The 22,997-nt window shown below is 44.1% G+C and overlaps 3 protein-coding genes across 3 annotated transcripts in view; all 3 read right to left on the minus strand.

The window, feature by feature from the left end:
* Positions 1–1,865, minus strand: part of LOC115569837 (NACHT, LRR and PYD domains-containing protein 12-like) — a gene marked incomplete at its 3' end in the record, with an annotated part of 59,832 nt that extends 57,967 nt beyond the window's left edge. Inside the window, exon 1 of the mRNA XM_030398001.1 lies at positions 1,732–1,865. Coding sequence (XP_030253861.1) covers positions 1,732–1,865 — 134 coding nt within the window. The remainder of the gene's footprint in view (positions 1–1,731) is intronic.
* A 1,708-nt stretch (positions 1,866–3,573) lies between these two features.
* Positions 3,574–6,634, minus strand: LOC115569975 (checkpoint protein HUS1-like). The gene is made up of 6 exons (XM_030398230.1): positions 6,521–6,634; positions 6,095–6,202; positions 5,883–5,957; positions 5,409–5,508; positions 4,397–4,531; positions 3,574–3,988 (listed from the first exon to the last, which is right to left on the minus strand). Exons 2-6 carry the CDS (start codon positions 6,107–6,109, stop codon positions 3,906–3,908), a joined length of 408 nt encoding a protein of 135 aa, XP_030254090.1. The 5' UTR covers positions 6,110–6,202; positions 6,521–6,634; the 3' UTR covers positions 3,574–3,905.
* Positions 6,635–9,981: 3,347 nt separating this feature from the next.
* LOC115569893 (NLR family CARD domain-containing protein 3-like) lies at positions 9,982–19,721 on the minus strand (the record flags this gene model as incomplete). The annotated part of the gene is made up of 6 exons (XM_030398103.1): positions 19,596–19,721; positions 17,355–19,161; positions 11,855–12,028; positions 10,835–11,008; positions 10,367–10,540; positions 9,982–10,111 (listed from the first exon to the last, which is right to left on the minus strand). Coding segments are annotated over exons 1-6 (2,460 nt in total), but the record flags the coding sequence as incomplete, so codon positions are not given.
* Positions 19,722–22,997: the final 3,276 nt, after the last annotated feature.

Genomic DNA, 22,997 nt, shown 5'->3' on the forward strand with positions numbered 1-22,997 from the left:
AATGGCAGCTGTACGTACAGTCCACCTTGTGGGACACACAGGCCTGATAGACTGGGCTGGCCCACTCTCTGCATTTGCTATATCCTGAAAAATGGACTTTGTTTTCATTGATTGGCCAAACAGAACTCCCAATTCATGAGCCCACTGCAAAGAGTCGCGAACAACAGAAGAGGCTGTGCAGGCATGTTGTGTGATTAGGTTCCCACAATGTACATAAGGAGGCAGAGGTTGATGCTTCTTGATAATGGCCTGTGCTCCTGAATATATCTCTGCCATGTTTGCAGTATCATCATAATAACCTTTGCAAGGTTTTCTCCTGTGGTCACAGACACCTCATACATGCCAACAAATTCTTCATTAACTATCAGATCATGATCAACGTATCTCACACATACTGCCTCCTGCTTCTTTACTGACACATCTTGTGTTCCATCATAGTCACAGAAAACTGCAATTATCTGACCTCATGTTATCTGCAATTTCACAAATTATTGAGTGACTCAATAAATTCAGGATTTCGTTTTGAACTTGGGGACATGTATAGTCAATTTGGGAACTCAACCATTTCCTTAGATCAGGGTCATCCTCAGATTTCTATTTTAATGGCTGTGCAAAATTTTCTTCACTGTCATCATGCCCTTCACAGCTAGACCCTGCCTAGGTGGTAGAGGGGCCAAACATTGTAGTCAAGTAAGAGTATTGTTACTTTAGAACAATATTACTTATGTAAAGTAAAGTAAAGTAAAGTAAAAAGTAGTCATCCAAATAATTACTTAAGTAAGAGTAAAAAAGTATTTAGTGAAAAAACGACTCAAATACTGAGTAACTTTTGAGTAGCCTAACGTCTGATTTATTAAACAGATAAGAACATTAATGTAATCATTCAATCAAAAATAATAATCAGCTAATTCATGTATTTTAAACTTTAACTACCACAAAAATAAATTAAATCTTTGCAAAAATAACATAGTCAAAGGAACACGAATACATTTATATTCTTACATATATTATTTTCTATCAAGAAGTGGATAACGTAGCCAAAAATGGAAACGTTACTCAAGTTAGAGTATTGTTACTTTAGAATAATATTGCTCAAGTAAAAGTAAAAAGTATTTTGCAGTCAAACAACTCTTAAGAGTACAATTTAACCAAAAAGTTACTCAAGTAAATGTAACGGACTAAATGTAACTAGTTACTTCCACCTCTGCACCTAGCAAGCTATTTAACACAGCTAACAGTTAACAGTTGTTAACTAGCTTAACTTGATATATTGACATCTATGAATTAGTCAACATTTAGCTAAACATTATCTACATGCATTACTCAGCTTACACGGTTTGTTGGGAAAGAGCCGAGTAAAGTCTTTTGCCTCTCTGCTGGTTTGCTGAACATGGTTCAACATGTCACGCCCTCTGCTCATAGTGCGTTTAAAGGCGGCTCGGAAAAACGCGTTTCCACGTGTTAAAACTGAACTGAATGGTTGTAATGGCTGTAAAAAGAGCGGGAGACAGAGGGCACAGACACGGACATGTCCCCCGCGTACGCCCATGACGTCAGCTTCAAGTGGATGACGTAGTAGTGATTGTTGTGAAGCAGAAGTCTCGCCCAGCTCATTAAATCCGACACATGTCTCCATTTCGATTTAAAAACATTAGTTTTATTTTCCCTCTCAGATGATCTCTGCTCACTCTGATGTCTAAAGGTCAGTTATCAGGAGAAACAGTCTCTTACTGTGTGGAGGAGGGTTCTGGTTCAGTACTGAAGGCTGGAGGTTTATGTTTGGACCGGTCACTCTTCAGAGACAGACAGCTGGAGACAGCAGACTCTGCTCCATCCTCCTCTTCCTCCACCTCTCTACGGCTCATGTTCTGGTCTGAAGTCAGTCTGAGAGGTGAAACATTAACAGTGAAGACGAGCTCAGGACACAAAGAGGAAAGAAACACGTCGGTTCAGGAATCACCGACCACAGACAGGAAGTACCTCTCTCTCTCTCTCTCTCTCAGTAACAGCAGACAGTCTCGTGTTTTATTCCTTCAGTCGACAGGGAAATAATTAAATAACAGTAAAATAATAAAATGTTGTATGAGCACTCACCCTGCATTAGTTGTCATTTTTCTCCCTCAGCTTTGTTGAACAAAATGGAGTCTGTAAAATCTTTTTGTACCTTAAGTTTCATTATTCCCGCCCAGTTTTCATACGACTGGCGCCAATGTTGAACACCTCCTTCGTCACTGGTCACGTGACTGTGTCTGTTTGTTTGCTGCTGACACAGATCAGCTTTTTATATCCCAGGACTACTACTACAGGCTCAGGGAGGGCGGATGGATACAAAGGGATCAGTTTGGTTAATGGACTTCTGTTCCAGTCTGCTGACCGTTTTACAACACCATTGTTTTGAACACATGTAAGTGTTCTTGGTTCTCCGCTGAATGTGATGGTTTAACACAAGACAGTGTTGTTTGGATCAATTCCGTTCCGTTCCGTTTTCTTTCCGCTTATCCGTGAGGGTCGCGGGTGTTTGGATCAATTCACAGCTGTAAATGAAAGAGTTCTGAGCTGTTCACTGCTGTGACATCATCAACTTGTTCAGACTCATTAGAAACAGCAGACGGAGCTGCAGCAGAGAAGAAGGGAGGAGGAATAAAGTCTTCAGTCCACTGAAACTTTATCTGAGTGAATTATGGTCATGAAACTGAAACATGTTGAATATTGTCAGTATATGAACCTTTTCATGTCTCTCAGAGACCACAGACCTTTTTAGTTTTGGTATTTCACAGAGGTGATCCTCAGAGAGCAACACTTCTGTTATTTACCTTCAACAACTATAGATTTTACTTTATTTTATATATAACCAAAAGTATTGATATCTGTGATATTGACTTTGTATTACTTGGTGTCTGATCGAAACTACATTTTGTTCCATCCTTCACCCACCAGGTGACAGTAATATTTGTAATTTTATGATCCCTCCAAACAATGTTTTATCATTTCTGCTTAAACTTTTAAAAAATTAAGTTGGGTAATTCTTCTGTGTTACTCCTCGATACTTTTATCCTCTTGTTTCTTCTGATCCGCATTATTATGGATCAAGCAACAAACCAACTGCCAGAAAACCACAAATATGACGAAGTACCTTAGACCAGATTTTACACAGTGAAGTAAAAGCATCATCGTATGGAAGGGTCATAATTTGTCCCAATTTCCCTACTTCATCTATAAACACCTGCAGGTATTTAATAACGATGAAACTCACAGCAGATGCATTTATACTGTGATCACCTGACCAGAACAAACCAATAAAGCGCTGATGTCACTTCCTGTTTGTTGACCTCAGGTGTTTCCTTATGATTCATTATTAGGATCCAGGCTCCAACATGTCCTGATCATTATTAAGCACCATGCAGTTTAAACTAGACTGTGTTTTTACTTCTTTAATGTCCAATTAAAGGGTCAGTTCACACAAATTACCCTGCACACATCACTGTGTTTTTGGAGGCTTTGAGCAGCACAGATGAAATTGAACTCACATCCTCTGTGTTGAGTGGACGTGACACCAAAACAATAAAACCAAACTAAACGCCAGCAACACTTTTAATGCAACAAAACATTCTCACATAAATAACATACAACATGTTCCAAATGATACTTTTCCTCGTCTTCCTCCGTGATAAATGAACATTTACCACCGTGTCCTTATTAATACCAAATGTCTGTGGGTCAAGTCTTCCTCAGTCGTCCTCAGTCTCATTAAAACGTGAGACAGAACATCCAGAGTTTTGTCTCGTGGGTTCTGTGCCGGACAACAATCTCTGCCGCGTGGAGAAACGCCTGAAACACGTTCACACGCCCATTTTTCATTCCCAAAACTGAGAGAGAAGAAACATGTCATGCTGTCTGCAGAGCGTCTACGCCACCGCGGGGATAAAATACTGCAGCGACACGTCTTCATGCAGCAGAATCAGGTGGACGACCCTCTCATGGACGATATCTGTGGGGACGAGAGGACGGCGTCAAATCCTCAAGTGGAGGAAAAAGTACAACTAACTAAACATGAAACTGGATTAAAATATGTGAAGTTGTTGCATGTCATCTGCACACAAAGGACACATTTAATTTCAATGTAATTAAATGATTTCACTGAGATTCCAAACAACAGAAGTCAGCTTTAAGAAAACAGTCTAGATTCATCACAGGTTATTTTTTATATCTCATGTAAAGCATCTCTTCCAGCTGCTGTTAATCCAGTTCAGAAGACACTGTATTGAACTCCTGTGATGCTTCATGTCAGCACTGATATCATGATTTATGAATAACTCCACTGTTACTGCAAACACATGACAAGATGACAGTTATTTAGCCTGCAGTGCACCTGGACGAGCAGCTGTGGGTGACTTACTGCACATGGCCTTGCTGGGGTTGACCTGCTGTCCCATGAGGAACTGCTGCAGCTTCCTGATGTCCACCCGGGCCTGGGCCATGTCCTCAGGGTCCCTGCTCTGAGACGGACCGCCATCCTGGGAGGCGTCATCACCTGCAGAGAGGGACGGAGGGAGATGAGGACAAAAGGAGAGAGGACGAAGAAACCAGTGTGAGCTCGTCCGTCAGCTGAGAGAGAGAGTTTTCTATCACATTTAACCTGCTGATATTTAAATACAAAGTGAGGTGAGGAAGCTCTGCAGAGTGAGGGATCAGAAAACACTGCCCGAGGAATTAAAAACTTTCATATCAGAGCTCATGATAGTCCATCGAGCTCCAGTCCGGTCTGTGTCTGCTGTGACACGTCAGGAGACAAAAGACCGACTCGACTGTTTCAAATCAAATATTTAAAATTTTTAGTTTACAGCAGTATCAATGAAACTCCAGATGTTGTTGGAGATCCATCAGTTTTTCAAGGAGAATATTCTAATTCAAGCATGTTCCTAACAAAGCATTTTAAAAGCTTTCAAGGCTGTTTGAACCCTGTAGACGAGCAGAAACGCCCCCAAAATTATACAAATATGGTCAAATATATACGCTGAAGAAGTAGAAAAAGAAATTCATATAAACGTTACTGAGCAAACAAAAGTTAAACGAAGCAGCTTTGTGAGGTTCGACTTAGGAACTACAATGCTATAGATAAAATGCTAATGTTTAGCAGTTAGTACTGTCTTAATGTAGCATGTTAGCATTTTAGAATTTGCAATTTTTTCCAGGTCATAAATCAAAATAAGGAGCACAATAAAATCATATACGTCATGATGATGATAAAAGGACAAAGAGGATAGTCGAAGTCTTCATTACAATGTTTTTCTGGACAACATGGACGTCTTAATCAAATGTCATGGTGAAGTAGAGCGTGACGTGAGCGGATCATCCTCTGACGACCACGACGACTGTGTGTTAAAAACAGGAACAGGAACAGTTTTTACCCCACGGAGGGTTTCCCAGGTCTTTGAAGTGAGTGGTGACAGAGACCAGGTCCGTCTCGATCTTCAGGTTCATCTCTCCGTTCAGGTTGGCCTCCATCACCTGACACACACACACACACACACACACACACACACACACACACAGAAAAATACTCAGTTTCACTTTGAGATGAGAGGCAGTCGATCTGGTCAGGAGGATCAGCAAGTTCACAGAAAAACACTGAGCAGCACTCAGAATCTTAAAATCACTCCACCTTCATCTGAGGAAGAAATGCTGTCAGATAAAATGCAGGAAACACAAAAAGATAAACTGACTTCACTAACATCCATTAAACTCCTCTGGTGAATTATTTTACAGTCTTGTTCACCACATTTTGTGATTTTAGTGTCCAGACTCTATATTTTAGGTGATGTTGAAAAATTTCTTTATTTCAAATTCAGATCGGAAGTGAGTGAAGTTTAATGTGATCGTACCAGGAAGTTGGAGAGGTTCTTCATTCTGTCCACGACGTTCTTCATCGTCTTCAGAGGAGGCAGGTAGATGCTGACCTGTGAGGACACACGTGTGAGCAGATGTCTTTCATGGCAGCTCACCTGGTTTCACTTGTTTTTGTCTAAAGGTGTGAGAACAGGTCACATCTCCACTGACTGGTTGAATATTAACACTTCATAGCGACGTCACTTACATCGAAGTCTGGCATGCTCGGCTCTTTGAACTCGTGCCAGAGTCTCCGGGGAATGACGTCAATCGGGACGTCGTGGGTGACGACTCTGCTGATGCTGGACAGGGTGGGCTGGACAGGACAGAAGGAGGACGTCACTCAGTCAGCTGTCTCAGAACCTCAGAGGACTTCAAACCATATAAAGCATAAAATGAACTGTTTCTGTCTACTTTCGGGCAAGAATTAAATTTTAATTTTGTACATAATCTAAGTATAAAGAAAGAAATCTGTCTGTCTGTCTGTTATGCTCAAAACTCAAGAACTGCTCAACTGTTTTACTTCACACTTGTTTGTTTCTGAGGACCAGAAGAAGTTAAGTGTTGAATTTGGTGAAAAAAGCAGCACATTCAACATAAATGAAAAAACATGAAATTAAAACAGATCCTTTACCTCTGATGCAGCGTTCTGTCTGTCGTCATCAGTCTGGTCTCACTCCACGTCCCCCCACAGCACTCTAATTGGTTACACATCACAATTATCAGCCTCTTAACACTGAATGATCAGAATCTGTTGAGTCACTGGTGAGGAAGTAAGAGAGGAAGTAGCAGAAAAATGGAATAATTCAAGTAAAGAACCTCAGAACTGAGCTCAGGTACAGTACTGGTGTAAATTGTAGTTACATTCCATCACTTGTTATTCTCCACTTTCACACTGAGGTTTTTATTTTTCTGTAAATTAATATCAGTTTTCTACTTGATTACTAATAACAAACAGAAAACACATCAGTCGACCCGTAGAGGGAACATCAAATCCAGCTCATTTTTAGTGATTTGTCTTTTACAGAATCTGGTTTTCTTTAGAAAAATTCAAAAACACAATACATACGAGATAAAAAACAGACACACAAACAAAACTAAATAAATTGAGACGCCGACATCGTCTCTCTGAACCAGTTCCAGATCAGCGGACAGAGAACACCGAGCAGAGTGACCCCTCACCGTCTGGACTGAGAAATCATTTCTGATACTTTGGAGATTGTATTGATTCATTTTAGGACAAAGACTTTCTTCAGTTTGTTTTTTTTGTAATTGTTTCTGTTACCTACAAATAAATATTGTTATAGAAAAGAATCCAGAAACTGATGAAAATGAGCAAAACTTTAATCTTCTTATGTCAGAAATAAAACCTGAATCCAGAGAAGTGATTCAACAAACGGACGTCGTTTAAACACATTTATAATAATATAGATGGAGGCGATTTACATCACATGAGATTTGAATAGTAAGATTAAATATGAAACATAAATTTTATATTTCTTAAACACTGATAATGACACTCAAGGTAACAGTTAGTACATGTTTCTTACTTCACGTCTAAAGGAAGTGAAAATGTTCTGATGTTCAGTGTGTGAGCAAAGTTTAAGACTGAACTGACTTTACAACTGAATCTACAGATATTACAGCAAATAAAAGCAACTCTGATCAATATGTCTTTTTTTAACAATGGATCAAATGACCATGTGAAAGGTAAAGTTTGTTTAAGGCGACAGATTCACAATGATGACCAGACTCTTTGGATTCTTTGGGTCACTTCCTGCCACAACAGTCTGGTCGGATCCACTCGACAAAGAAGACTTTAAAGCTGTCAGATACAGAACCTGCTCTGATAACAAACATACTTGGGTTTGGAGTCAGAACCGTGTTTCAGTTTGGAGACTTCAGTGAAGTTCTGATTAAATCCAAACTCTTTTCTCCCCTTAAACTATTTTCTGACAAGTCCTGAGAGAATCTGGTGTTGGTATTCAGAACCAGAACTGCTTTTTCACATCAACTTCTAAAATATAATGTGGAAATAAACTGCAATTCACCATCGTTCCACATGGTGGAGCTGCAACTTGACAGCAAAAACAAATATCCAATGAAATATGTTGATCTAAAATTTAGTTGACAAACAGTTCTTGGTGTTCAGAATATGTGACAAAATAAAAGAATAAAGGTCCAGGTCCAGGTGGAGGTTCAGGTGGAGGAGGTGTGTGAGTGTGGAGCAGAAGGAGTGGAGGAGTGTCAGTGTGTCTGCAGAGACTGTGTAGAAGGACAGAGCAGCAGCAGAGCAGTCCAGATACACTGATGATACTCTGTCACATCCAGAGGAACACAGGGATGATGCTGGACTGGACATTGTGTGTGACAGTGGAGCTGATCTCAGAGCAGTTCACACTGCAGCACTGACATGTCATCTCCACTTGTTGTGATTGGTCCGTCAGTCACTGCTGGATGAAGCTCTCCTCTCCACTCCACCTCCCAGTAACACGGCCCAGTCAGAGCCTCTCCATCCACCAGTTGATGGTGCTGCTTCAACCTCTCTGGATCATCAGGACACAGCTGATCCTCTCAACACCTCCACCTTTCTCACCACTCTGACAGAGATCACCAGCTGATGAGAGAAGCAGAGAGACAGCAGAAGTGATAAATGAGTGTTTCCAGAGACTCCCTCCATCAGCTGTCAGTCAGTGATATAAAGACCAGCAGGACTTCAGTCCTGTTCAGACCACAAGTGGAGCGGCTGTGTAGCGTAGCCAGCTTCCTTTCAGCTTCATGTTAACGTGTTGGAGTGAAGCTCACAGACCTGCAGACACTTTGGACATCAAGTCTGTTTACTCTGCAGGTTTCACTGAAGGACACAGTGGAAATAAACTGCTGACAGTCCCTGAACGCATCATTACTGCAGGAACACAGATACACCCAGCTCACTTTAATGATGATTTACTGCTGTTAAAAACCAGAGTCTCACTCACATTTAAAGATTTAATCTACTTTTAAAATGTCTGAGTCTGACAAGTAAAACATCAGCTGTGGTTTCTGGACTTCAGCAGAGGTTCTGGTCTGTATACAGACCACATGGTTACTAAATGTAATAATGGTTCTCTGAAATAAGAGCCTTCAGTCAGATTGATCTGAGAGCTGTGACAAAGATGAACTGATGAGTTCTTCAGTGTTGAAATGAGAGAACAACCACTTTGAGCTTCTGGCTCGTCTGATTGGCTGACTGTTCTCCTCTCACAGCTTCACTGAGGAAAGCAGGAAATACTGGATCTTTACTTTGATATTGTGTTTAGTAGGGGTGGTGAAAAAAATCGATTTACAAACTGGAGTCCTCCTCTTACTGGCTTCCGCTACATGGTCCACAGTCTGGAGCGAAGATATGTTATTCTATCCCGGAGCTTTTTCACACTTAAATCAATTCCAAACCTTTACAAGGAGACAAACCTTTCCGTGCAAGAGTCCCTCAACTCTGCTCACAGGGTAGCAATAACGTGCGATGCCTGGACATCCAGAGCTACAGTCTCATACGTGACCGTTACAGCTCATTATGTCAGCAGTTAATGGAAGCTAATGTCCTACGTACTTCAGACAAAAGCTATGGATGATAGCCACACAAGCGCAAACATGTGTGAGTTTCTCAAAGCAATGGCAGACAAGTGGGGAACAGCAGCCGGACTAACATGAGTCTGGCTGCTGAGCGCGGCAGCTTTCTTTTAACAGTGAAACACTACATTTAAAACAAATTAAAAAAATAATAATTTTGATATTACAGTTACACTATACAATATTGAAGGTGCTGTGAGGTGTTACTCAAAAGATAAGTAAAATAATTCAGCAGCTGACTGATGTTAAATGGAAGATCAATAATCGTTAATAATTGAAAATCAAATCGATAATCGTTAACAATCAAAAATCGATTTGTAATAGAATAGAGACTTCAATAATCGGAATCGAATGGAATCGGGAAATTGAGCCGATTAACCACCCTTAGTGTTTAGTACAATACTGCTGAAACCAGCATGACTGACTCCAACCCTCTACTGACCTCAGATCCTCCAGTCTACAGTCTGGACTCTCCTTCAGATCACACAGCAGCTTTACGTCTGAATCCTGCAGCTTGTTTCCACCCAGGTCCAGCTCTCTCAGATGGGAGGGGTTGGATTTCAGAGCTGAGGCCAGAGAAGCACAGCTGATCTCTGACAAACTGCATTTCCCCAATCTAAATAAAGAATAAATGATGGAGTTAAATCAATTTATAATCCAATGTGTGTAAAACAAATGTTAGCTCAGAGGATCTTCTGTTAACAGATTAAATCAAGCATACATTTACTTTGGCACCTTTAAGAAATAGAAGTCTGAAGACTACATTTAGATTAAAAAAAATTTGAAAATATGAACAAAAGGAGATTTATAACTTTATGGATGTAAGTTATGTATGAATGTAAACTCAAATGTTAATTCAACGATAACTGACTCCAGTCTCTCCAGTCTACAGTTTGGACTCTGTAGAAAATCACACAGCAGCTTCACTCCTGAATCCTGCAGGTTGTTGTGATTCAGGTCCAGCTCTCTCAGATGGGAGGGGTTGGACTTCAGAGCTGAGGCCAGAGAAGCACAGCTGATCTCTGACAAACTGCACCAACTCAATCTGAATAAAGAATAAATGGAGTTAAAAATCCATTTATAATCCAATGTGTGTAATTCAAATGTTAGTCCAGAGGATCTTCTGTTAACAGATTGAATCAAACATTAATTTACTTTAACAACTAACTGAACATTTTCTACAGTTTCTTGAATAAACCGAAGTCTGAAGACTGAATTAAGATAAAAAACAAAAACATGAAAATATTAACCAAAGGAGATTTATAACTTTATGGATATAAATAATGTATGAATGTAAACTCAAATAATTATTCAACAGTAACAGAGTCAGTGAACTCACACCAGTTTCTCCAGTCTACAGTTTGGACTCTGTAGAAAATCACAAAGCAGCTTCACTCCTGAATCCTGCAGCTTGTTGTCAGTCAGCCACAGCTCTCTCAGATGGGAGCGGTTGGACTTCAGAGCTGAGGCCAGAGAAGCACAGCTGATCTCTGACAAACTGCAGCCCCATAATCTGAATAAATGCAATAAATTATGTAGATAAAAATCAATTTGTAATCCAGTCAGATGTATTCAGGTTTTAAATGTGTAGCTCAACATTACTGTGTCCTCATCAATGAGCTTTTCTCTGAAATGAGTAGAGAGACTTTGTCATTGTGTTATTGTGGATCAACATCAGCCTTCTACAGACATCATCCACATGTCAACACAACATTCATACAGCTGTTCATGTCAACACAGATTAATAACAAGCTCCTGTAGAATTATAAAATGGCCAATATGGAAAAATGTGTGTGTGTGTGTGTGTGTGTGTGTGTGTGTGTGTGTCACTCTCTGCTCACACCACACATTTAGACTTTCCTCATCATCAACTCCATCAACATGCAGCTGACTGACTCTGAGCTTCATCCTAAATCATCTTCAAAACTTTCCTCAGTGAAGTAAGATGCTCCATCTCTTAATCCTACCTTACTGTACTGATAGTGTATCTCCATTGTATCCTCCATGTGTGTATGTGTGACAGAGACTGGCTTTATGTATAAATGTAGAAGTTACACTGTGTCCTGAAGGTTATGTATAAAAAGACATTTTTCTTTTAACTTTTCATACCAACAATGTAGATATTGATTTCATTTTGCAGCACAATAACAGATCAATCCTTCAGTTTCTGTACTAACACCAACACAGTTTGAGTTCAGACTGAATTCTGAATCAAAATGTTCAGACTGTCAAACCTTTAAAAAGAGCTGCGTGATTTGTGCTCAGATAAACACAGAAAACAAGAGAACTGAAGGAAATTCAAAACTTCTGTGATAGATTTAAATTAGGTAGTGTATAAGAGCAAAATAAATTGACTGACTTCAGAATCTCCAGTTTACAGTTTGGACTCTTCAGTCCAGAACACAGCTGCTTCACACTTGAATCCTGCAGGTTGTTTCTACTCAGATTCAGCTCTCTCAGGTGGGAGGGGTTTGACCTCAGAGCTGAGGCCACGACTTCACAGTGAATCTCTGAGAGTCCACAACGAGGAAATCTGTGATGACAGAGAAAAAACGTAAAACTAAAAATAGACACTGCATGTTTAGTCACAAAGCAAATGAACATGAGTGGCTGTGATCAGCTGGTCAGTTGTTGAGTCTGAGCTGGTCAGTCACTGATGTCACTGTCTGTGGTTTAAAACTGAGCACCTCCTGTCCACATGTCAAACCCAAACCCAGCAACATGATGAACAGAAATCTGAGGCTTTAGACAAAAGTGTCCATCAAACAGCTGTAATGTAAAGTGTCATATTCTAATAACCAAGATGCTGTGATTGGCTTGTTTAACTCTATTTTAACATGATGTTGATTAACTGTAAAATCACTAAGTTGTAACTGGACTTGTATGTTTTTATCTCAGTTATGTGCTTGCATGTGTTTAACACAACTTTGATGTCACTCTGCTTTTCATATACCAGTTAATTTATCTAATTATTTATTTTGCATTAATAGTGTAATTAGTGCTAAATTAATAAAATAATTATAATTAGGGCTGTGCTAAAATGTTAATAAAACAATATATTGCAATAATTAATGGCAATATACTTCATCGATTTCCAGCTCTAAAAATCTGTATTCTGAAAATAATGATTCATGTTTTAAACGGGCTGTGAAAGCCAACAACCTCCTGTAGGTGTCGCAGGACACTGTTCATACAGTGACACAAGAAATGAATACAAGCACTTTATTTTCTGAAGATGTTTACTGTGTGTTTGGGGACACAGTAAGAATACTTGTACAATTCATGAAGACATCTACACAAGTTCAGTGACTCAAAAGAACTTAATGCACTTTATTTTCATGTTTTTTGCTCTGAATCGCATCACATAATCACCGACATTCATTTTCAGGCAGAAATGTGATCAGAGTCAGTATGACAGACAGGATGACAGAAGCTTTTCCACGTATAACTGCAGTATTTCTTTCCTCATATAAGTTGCCCTGATCCAAACCTCCAGCTTTTCCATTCACACAGACGCCGGCTCGCCTCTGTGGTTCTGATTCTACCTCCGGAGGCGGATCAGAGCCGCAGTAAAACTGTCACACAGACGGTGATGCAGAGAATCACTGCATGATTCCTGCACTGACAGGGCCGTGTGAATGAGGCTAGTGTGACTGTACACAGCAACTTGTAGTTCAAATCTGTTTTTACATTTTCAGTAACTATGTGGTAAAGCGCAATATATATATTATATGCCTCATATCACAATGTATCGTGACGCATATTGAATCAAGTCCTTGAGATGGGTTGTTGCAGGAGATACAATCCTTTTTCTCATTTGTCTTAAGAAGACAAAACTAAGGCCGAATAGCCTTTAGTTGTATTTCATAGTTTTCCATGTTATACATGTTCCACAGTAGGCCTGCACGATATTGAAAAAAAAACTGACATTGCATTTTATTTTTTTTAACCCTGCGATATATATTGCGATATGAAACAATACAGGAATTTTCATCAGATGACCTGAATAGCACTTTATGTTATGCTGCACTGCTGCAATCTTGTGGACAGTTACCCTACACTGATCTTACCTCTTTTTGTCGCACTGAGCTGTGTGGTACCAACGTAAATGGTCAAACTAATTAGTTGTGTTACCTCTCGTTGTGGCAACAGATACAAGACACTGTCAACACAGAACACGTGTTTGGTCATTATCATCCTTCTTGTAGCCAAAATAATTCCAGATAACTGACGTTGCTTTTCTTTTTGGGACCAAGTCTTCGTTTTCGGCATTTTCGCTTGTTCGTTGCTCATTGTTCAATGTTGTTACCAGTGACTCACTCCATGTGCGGGGGCATGGTCTGCTTCGGCACACTGAATAAGAACTAATGTGATTAGTGGATCGCTGCGCATGCAGAGTCTGCATGGACAGTGTGTGTCTTCCATCCATCCATTGTCAACCGCTAATCCAAAATCGGGTCGCGGGGGCAGCAGCTTCAGTAGCGAGCCACAGACATCCCTTTCCCCGGCCACATCGGCTAACTCTGACTGGGGAATCCCCAGGTGCTCCCAGGCCAGAGAAGAGATATAATCCCTCCACCTGGTCCTGGGTCTACCCCTAGGGCTCCTCCCAGTTGGACGTGCCAGGAACACCTCCCAAGGAAGGCGCCCTGGTGGCATCCTCATCAGATGCCCGAACCACCTCAACTGGCTCCTTTCCACGCAGAAGAGCAGCGGCTCTACTCCGAGTCCCTCCCGGATGGCTGAGCTTCTTACCCTATCTCCAAGGGAGACCCCAGCCACCCTGTGAAGAAAACCCATTTCGGCCGCTTGTACCCGCGATCTCATTCTTTCGGTCATGACCCATCGCTCATGACCATAGGTGAGGGTAGGGACGAAGATTGACCGGTAGATCGAGAGCTTTGCCTTTCGGCTCAGCTCCCTTTTCGTCACAACCGTGCGGTGAAGCGCATGCAACACCGCACCCGCTGCTCCGACTCTCCTGTCAATCTCACGCCCCATCATCCCCTCACTCGTGAACAAAACCCCGAGGTACTTGAACTCCTTCACTTAGGGCAAGGACACATTCCCCACCTGGAGTAGGCAATCCACCGGTTTCCTACTGAGAACCATGGCCTCAGATTTAGAGGTGCTGATCCTCATCCCTGCCGCTTCACACTCAGCTGCGAACTGATCCAGTGAGCGTTGTAGATCTACAGCCGATGATGCCATCAAGACCACATCATCTGCAAAAAGCAGTGATGCGATCTTAAGGTCACTGACCTGTAGCCCCTCCATACCACGACTGTGCTTCGAAATCCTGTCCATGTATATCACAAAAAGGATTGGGGACAAGGCACAGCCCTGGCGGAGGCCAACATCCACTTGGAACAAGTCCGACTTACTTCCGAGCATACGCACACAGCTCTCGCTTTGAGAATATAGGGATTGGATGGCCCTGAGAAGGGACCCCCTCACCCCATACTCCCGCAGCACCTCCCACAGAACATCCCGGGGGACCCGGTCGTACGCCTTCTCCAGATCCACAAAACACATTCGGACTGGGAGATTGTACTCCCAGGCCCCCTCCAAGACCCCTGCCAGAGTAAAGAGCTGGTCCGTTGTTCCACGACCAGGACGGAATCCACATTGTTCCTCTTCAATCTGAGGTTCGACAATCGGCCGGACCCTCCTTTCCAGCACCTTGGAGTAGACTTTCCCAGGCAGGCTGAGTAGTGTGATACCTCTGTAATTGGCACACACCCTCTGGTCCCCCTTCTTAAAGAGAGGGACCACCACACCTGTTTGCCACTCCTTCGGCACCGACCCCGACCCCCACGCAATGTTGAAGAGGCGTGTCAACCAAGACAGCCCCTCAACACCCAGACCCCTTCAGCATTTCTGGTGGTATCTCATCGATCCCTGGGGCTTTGCCACTGTGGAGTTGTTTGATTACCACAGTGACTTCACCCAGGGAAATCAGCGATGATACCCCATCATCCTCCAGCTCTGTCTCCATTACAGAGGGTGGCTGAATGGGATTCAGGAGGTCACCAAAGTACTCCTTCCACCGCCCTATGACCTCCTCAATCGAAGTCAACAAGGTCCCATCCCTGCTGTACACAGCTTGGATGGTTCCCCGTTTCCCCCTCCTGAGGTGGAGGACAGTTTTCCAGAAGCGCTTTGGCGCCACCCAAAAGTCCTTCTCCATGGCCTCGCTGAACTCCTCTCACAACCGCTGCTTTGCCTCTGCCACAGCTGCGGCTGCTGCCCTTCAGGCCCATCGGTACCCCCAAACTGCCTCAGGAGTCCCCCGGGACAACATGTCCCTGAAGGACTCCTTCTTCAGTCGGACGGCTTCCCTGACCACCGGTGTCCACCACGGTGTCCGAGGGTTGCCGTCCCTTGAGGCACCTAAGACCCTATGGCCACAGGACACAGCTGCAGCTTCAACAATGGAAGCTTTGAACATCGTCCATTCAGGTTCGATATCCCCAGCCTCCACAGGGATGCTAGAGAAGCTCCTTCGGAGGTGGGAGTTGAGGGCTTCTCGGACAGGGGCCTCCCCCAGACGTTCCCAGCTTACCCGCACTACTCGTTTGGGCTTACCAGGTCTGTCCAGGGATTTCCCCTGCCACCGAAACCAACTCACCAACAGGTGGTGATCAGTTGACAGCTCTGCCCCTCTCTTTACCCGAGTGTCCAAAACACACGGTCGAAGATCAGATGATACGATCACAAAATCGATCGTTGACCTTCGACCTAGGGTGTTCTGGTACCACGTACACTTATGAGCATCCTTGTGTTCGAACATGGTGTTCATTATAGACAGACCGTGACTAGCACAGAAGTCTAATAATAGAACACCATTCGGGTTCAGATCGGGGAGGCCGTTCCTCCCAATCACGCCCCTCCAGGTATCTCCGTCATTGCCGACGTGCGCGTTGAAGTCCCCCAGTAAGACCACAGAGTCCCCCACTGGGGCCCCTTGCAGGGCCCCAGCCAGGACCTCCAAGAAGGCTGCATACTCCGAACTGCTGTTCGCTGCATACGCACAGACAACAGTCAGAGTTTTCCCCCCAGCCCTTAGGCGTAGGGAGGCGACCCTCTCGTCCACCGGGGTAAACTCCAACACGGCAGCGCTCAGCTGGGGACTTGTGAGTATTTATTTGTTTCTGCAATGTCAGTTGACACTAAATGGCTAAGTTGTAATAAATGGTCTTAGTTTTGGAGCCAAGAGTTGGAGTTGGAAAAAATACCTGTATGTTTTTTTCAGGATTAAAAGCCAATTGCTTGGTCTTTTTAACAGGCCTGTCCTTTTTGTTATGCATTATTTGGTATTTCTTTGGTACTTGGTAATTGGTATTACTTCGCGGAGGCAAACGTCCTCCGCGTCGTCCATTAACTCCTGATTATGGACACCTCGTCGGGCATTATCCCTTACTTGTTGTTTAATAATGCTAAATCATTTTTTATTAGATTACTTTATTAATCGATGGGATAATCGGTAGAATACTCGATTCTAAAAATATTTGATAGCTATAGCCCTAAAAGACGCATTAAAAAAAGAAACGGTGCACAAAATGTGGATTAAAATCTCGACTGTGGAGACATTTCTGAAGCCTCCATTACCCAAAGAAAGACAGTGAGAAGATGACAGAAGTTACTAGTGTTCACTAGTGTCATAGATAGAAACACAACAATGATTTTTATAGACATTTCTAAATGAACACATGTATAATTGTTTGTTAAAGTAACAGGTTCAATACAGATTTAAGGAAAATTTTTCCAATGTGGAGGTTTTATATCGTACATGTGTCTTGAGGGAGGATCTCTACACTGATGTTGTTCACAGTCTTGATAATCACATCTGGACTTACCGAGCCGTCCTGCAGTTCCTCACAGCTGGAATCAGTCTCCGTTGTCCCGCTTGTGATGTGTTGTATTTCAATATGTCCAGCTCATCCAGAACCTCCTCTGACATCTGCAGCATGTAGGCCAGACCTGAGCAGTGTAACACAGAGAGTTCCTTCTTTGTTCTGTTCTCTGACTTCAGGAACTCTTGGATCTCCTGATGAACTGAGTGGTCGTTCATCTCCGTCAGACAGTCGAAGATGTTGATGATTCTGTCAGGAGATATCTTTGTCTTTGTTCTCTTCTTCATGTTGTTGATGGCTCTCTGGATGAGTTCTGGACTGTTGTCTGTCTGACCCAGCAGACCTCCTAAGAGTCTCTGGTTGGACTTTAGAGAGAGGCCATGAAGGAAGCGAACAAACAAGTCCAGGTGGCCATTTTTACTTTCAAGGGATTTCATCATTGCTCCCATTAGCAAGACATCAGGTGTTGAATCAACATGTTTCTTTTCCAGAAAAGCCTCCAGGACCTTTGTGTTCCTGTTGGTGTAACAGTGGAACATGTAGACTGCAGCCAGAAACTCTTGAACGCTCAGATGAACAAAGCAGTAGACTGTTTTCTGGAAGATCACACTCTCTGTTCTGAAGATCTCTGTACAAACTCCTGAGTACACCGAGGCCTCTGTGACATTAAGACCACAGCGCTCCAGGTCTTCTTGGTAGAACATGATGTTTCCTGTCTCCAGATGTTCAAACGCCAGCCTCCCCAGCTTCAGAAGAACTTCCTTGTCAGCTTTCGTCAGCTTCTGTGTACTCTTCTTATGTCGCTTACTGTACTTCTGCTTCTTCCTCTTTGTCTGAACCCGCAGGAAGTTTGAGTACATGTCAGTCAGGGTCTTGGGCAGCTCTCCTCTCTGGTCTGTAGTCAACATGTGGTCCAGAACTGTAGCAGTGATCCAGCAGAAGACTGGGATCAGACACATGATGTGGAGGCTCCTGGAGGTCTTAATGTGTGAGATGATTCTGCTGGACAGATCTTCATCACTGAATCTCCTCCTGAAGTACTCCTCCTTCTGGACGTCAGTGAAGCCTCGTATTTCTGTTACCCTGTCGACACATACAGGAGGGATCTGATTGGCTGCTGCAGGTCGTGAAGTGATCCAGACGAGAGCCGAGGGAAGCAGCTTCCCCTCCATGAGATTTGTCAGCAGCACGCTGACTGATGACTTCTGTGTGACATCAGACACGACCTCATGGTTGTTGAAATCCAGTGAAAGTCTGCTTTCATCCAGGCCGTCAAAGATGAAGAGAAGTTTACAGACAGCTAGCTTCTCTGCTGTCACCTTCTGTAATGTTGGATGGAAAACATGGAGCAGCCTGAGAAGACTGTACTGCTCATCTCTGATCAGGTTCAGCTCCCTGAACGAAAGCAGAACCAGCAGACTGACATCTTGGTTTTCGGAGCCCTCTGCCCAGTCCAGAGTGAACTTCTGCACCGAGAAGGTTTTTCCAACTCCAGCGACGCCGTTGGTCAGAACGATTCTGATGCGTCTCTGTTGGTCAGGTGAGGCTTTAAAGATGTTGCAGCACTTGATTGGAGTGTCATGGAGGGTCTCCATCTTGGAAGCTGTCTCTAGCTGTCTCACCTCATGTTGGGTATTAACCTCTTCACTCTGTCCCTCTGTGATGTAGAGCTCAGTGTAGATCCTGTTGAGGAGGGTTCCACTTCCTGTTTCATCCCTTCCTGTTCCATCACTTCCTTCAGTCACACGTTCACATCTCCTCCTCAGACTGATCTTATGTTCATCTAAAACCTCCTGCAGAACAACATTCACTGCAACAGAGAAAAAAGGGAGACAAAAACAAAAGTTGACAAGTCTTTTTCTACAGAAACTCTGCTGTCTGAGATTTCGAAGGCCTGATGACTCGGAGTGAGCAGCTCTGACAATAACAAATAGCTGCTGAGCTGACAACAGGTTCTCACACTTATCAGCACCAGTCTACTGGGCCACACTGTCTCGATATGACAGTGATGATGAAACAGGAGCTGTCATCAATTTTGCTAAATTCTTCTTGTAGGTCTGTGTTGGTTCTAAATGTGTTGAGTTAGCATCTTTGGTTAGCACTGCTCTGTAGCATCGTGTTCAAATGAGTTTGCTTGAATCCTTTCACCTTTCCTTGTTTATTTTCCTCCGATGTTAAGAACTTCCGGCACTCCTGCTGTTTGCTTTGTGAATAATCTACAGATTATCTATCATACAGTCTTACTTGGTGCAGTGTCACCTGACTGCAGTCCAGCTCTTGTTCTGGATCTTTTTCCACACTGGGGACAGGAGGAGTCTCCTGGTGAAGCAGACTGGTCCCAGTATGAGGTGATGCACTGTCTGCAGAACCAGTGTCCACAGCTGGTAGAGACTGGATCCTTCAGGACGTCACCAAAGAGGTCTTGACTGATCAGGGCACATCGTTTATGTCACGTACACTACGCGAGCTATATGAATTACTGGGCGTCCGCTCAATCCGGACTAGTGTGTACCATCCCCAGACCGACGGCCTGGTGAAGCGGTTTAACAAGACACTAAAGAACATGATTTGTAAGTTCGTGCACAAGGATAGCCGTAATTGGGATAAATGGTTGGAATCTCTGTTGTTTGCAGTGCGGGAGGTTCCCGAGGCCTCCACGGGATTTTCTCCCTTTGAACTCCTGTTCTGCAGAAAACCACGGGGTGTCTTGGACCTGGTTAAGGAAAACTGGGAGACGGGTCCAAGCAGCAGCAAAAACGAGGTGCAGCACGTCCTAGACCTGTGAGCAAAACTCCATTCACTGGGTCAGTTATCACGGGAGAATTTGTTCCAGGCCCAGGAATGTCAACAGCGTCTGTACAACAGAGGGGCAAAACTTAGACAGTTTTCATCGGGAGATAAAGTGCTTGTATTGCTACCGTCATCTAGCTCCAAATTGCTCGCCAAGTGGCAAGGGCCCTTTGCGGTCACACGGCAAGTGGGGGATGTTGACTATGAGGTTGTGCGTTCTGACAGGAGTTGGGCAACGCTGATTTACCACCTCAACCTCCTTAAAGCCTGGAGGTAGGTGACAGCTGTTTCTCTGGCTACCACGGTGATCGAGAGAGATGATTTGGGACCGGAGGTGGCTAATTCGAACCAGTCCACTCCGGTCCCCATTGATGACCATCTCTCGCAAAGCCAGAGAGCAGATGTGGCCTCGTTGCAGCAGCGTTTTGCTGATGTGTTCATTCCCCTGCCAGGACGCACAAGCCTCATACACCACCACATAGGAACACCCCCAGGCGTGACAGTGCGTTCACGACCTTATCGGCTGCCAGAACACAAGAGGAAAATTGTTCGGGCGGAGCTTCAGGCCATGTTGAAGATGGGAGTAATAGAAGAGTCCAGCAGTGACTGGTGTTGCCCCATTGTGCTGGACCTTAAGTCCGATGGGTCAATACGGTTTTGTGTGGACTATCGCAGGGTCAACGAGGTGTCCAAATTCAATGCCAATGCCTGGATCGGCTGGGCACGGACTAAATCCTACCACATAAGTCAGTTACGTATCATGTCAAAACCGGCTGCGCTCGCTTTCGCACCTGTGCTGTAAGTTTCGTACTTCTGTTTTGAGACGCTGCTGCTGTATGAGAGGCTTTCACGTGAGATCATCGTGATGATGAGACTCCACCTGCGCAAACTGCGGACTCACTGAAGTTACTGTGAGTGACTACTGTGCACTCAGGTGGCTGTAATTAAAGGCAAGCTCGCTACGCTGACCGGGCCAGGGGCACAGAGGCCACTGTGGCCGTAGGATGAGTTTTTTTTTCACGGGGCATCAAGGCCAAAGTGCGGGGCAACGGCGGCCATGAAATTCCCTCCCTGCATGCAGTTAATGCACTGTCTTCATACTTAAATGTCATCTGATCGGCCTGATGTGATCTATTTTGAGAACTCCGATCAAAACCGACATTATTGGCCGATTGCGATCGGTTGCCGATCGATCAGTGCATCTCTAATTTCAGCGCCTCATGGACCGGGTACTGCGGCCTCACTCTGCATATGCTGCGGCCTACTTGGATGACGTAATCATTCACAGTGAGACCTGGGAGCAGCATATGCAGCAGGTGGGAGCAGTGCTCGAGTCCCTGAGGAAGGCGGGACTCACGCCCAATCCGAAGAAGTGTGGAGTTGGACGGAGGGAGGTACAGTATTTGGGGTACCACTTGGGGGGCAGGCAGGTGCAGCCACAGGTACAAAAGACCACAGCGGTTACAGCCTGCCAAATGCCCCAGACAAAAAAAGAGGTCAGGAGGTTTCTGGGGCTGGCCGGTTACTATAGGAGGTTCATTCCGGCCTTCTCAGAGCTGACCAGCCCCCTAACCGACCTGACCCGAAAGGGTGCCTCAAATCTGCTCCAGTGGACGGAGCTGTGTCAGCTGCCGTTTGAGAGGGTAAAGCAAGCCCTCTGTGGGAAGCCACTCTTATACACTCCTAACTTTTCTCTCCCTTTCATCCTGCAGACCAATGCCTCGAACAGTGGGCTGTTTTGTCCCAGGAGGTGGAGGGGGTTGACTGCCCTGTACTGTACATTAGCCGAAAGCTGGCTCAGCGGGAGCTGAACTACAGTACGGTGGAAAAGGAGTGCCTCGCCATATGGTGGGCGGTCGGTGCCCTCGGCTACTACCTCCTGGGGCGCTCATTCACCCTCTGGTCAGACCATGCCCCGCTCCAATGGCTCCACCGCATGAAAGATGCCAACGCGTGGATCACTCGCTGGTATCTGGTGTTACAGCCTTTCCGGTTCAAGGTGATCCATAGGCCGGGTAACCGCATGGTCGTGGCTGACTTTCTCTCTCGCTCCACTGAGGAGGGGGGAGGGAAGTGGGCTTGCGGCCGGTGGGATCCCAGCCTAAGTTGGGCGGTGGGGGTATGTGGCAGTGGGGTGTGGTTGAGGCGCCGACAGCTGGACAGAATCAGGTAATCAGTCAGCTTTATAAGCATGTTTGTAACCTGGTTCTTGTCTCTTGGCACTAGGCTGGGTCCAGGGAGAGGGCCGGAGCGGAGACAGGCAACAGAGGCAAGATTTACAGGCAACACTCAGCCGTCGGAGCGACGGCTGTTCCTTTGTAGTTGATTTTGTTTCATGTTGATCAGAGTTTTGCTGCCTGTGCCCAAATAAAAAGGTTGCAGAAAAGCAGCCTTGCCTTCTATCCTTGAAATGAGCAGGGAGCGGTGAAGCTCACACACAACAACACATTATCAGCTGCTAGTAAGTAGATTTCATACGCAGGTTCAATAATAATAAAGAGTTTAAATGGACACTGCAATTAATCCAGCAGACTCTGGGATGAGGATCAGTGCTTACAGTCTGATATTTGAGCTAAAGCTAAAGAATTAGTCTGCACAAAGATTATTCACATCTCAGCAACTTCATCCTCATGATTGATCTTTTCACAGCTGTACTGCTTTCAACTCAACATTAGTGGCAGAAGATGGAGCATCTTAGATAAAGTAGATTAAAGTGTCACAATGAAAAACTTAACATACTGTCAGCTTCTGTATTTAAAGCCACCTGAGAGATATTTCAGTGTTTCAGTTCTCAGCTGCAGTGAAAACTGCATGTTTCCATCCTTTCTTTACATATTTTGAGCCTTTTAACAGGAA

This window comes from Sparus aurata, chromosome 19, assembly GCF_900880675.1.
Source record: "Sparus aurata chromosome 19, fSpaAur1.1, whole genome shotgun sequence".
NCBI classification, from domain to species: domain Eukaryota; kingdom Metazoa; phylum Chordata; class Actinopteri; order Spariformes; family Sparidae; genus Sparus; species Sparus aurata.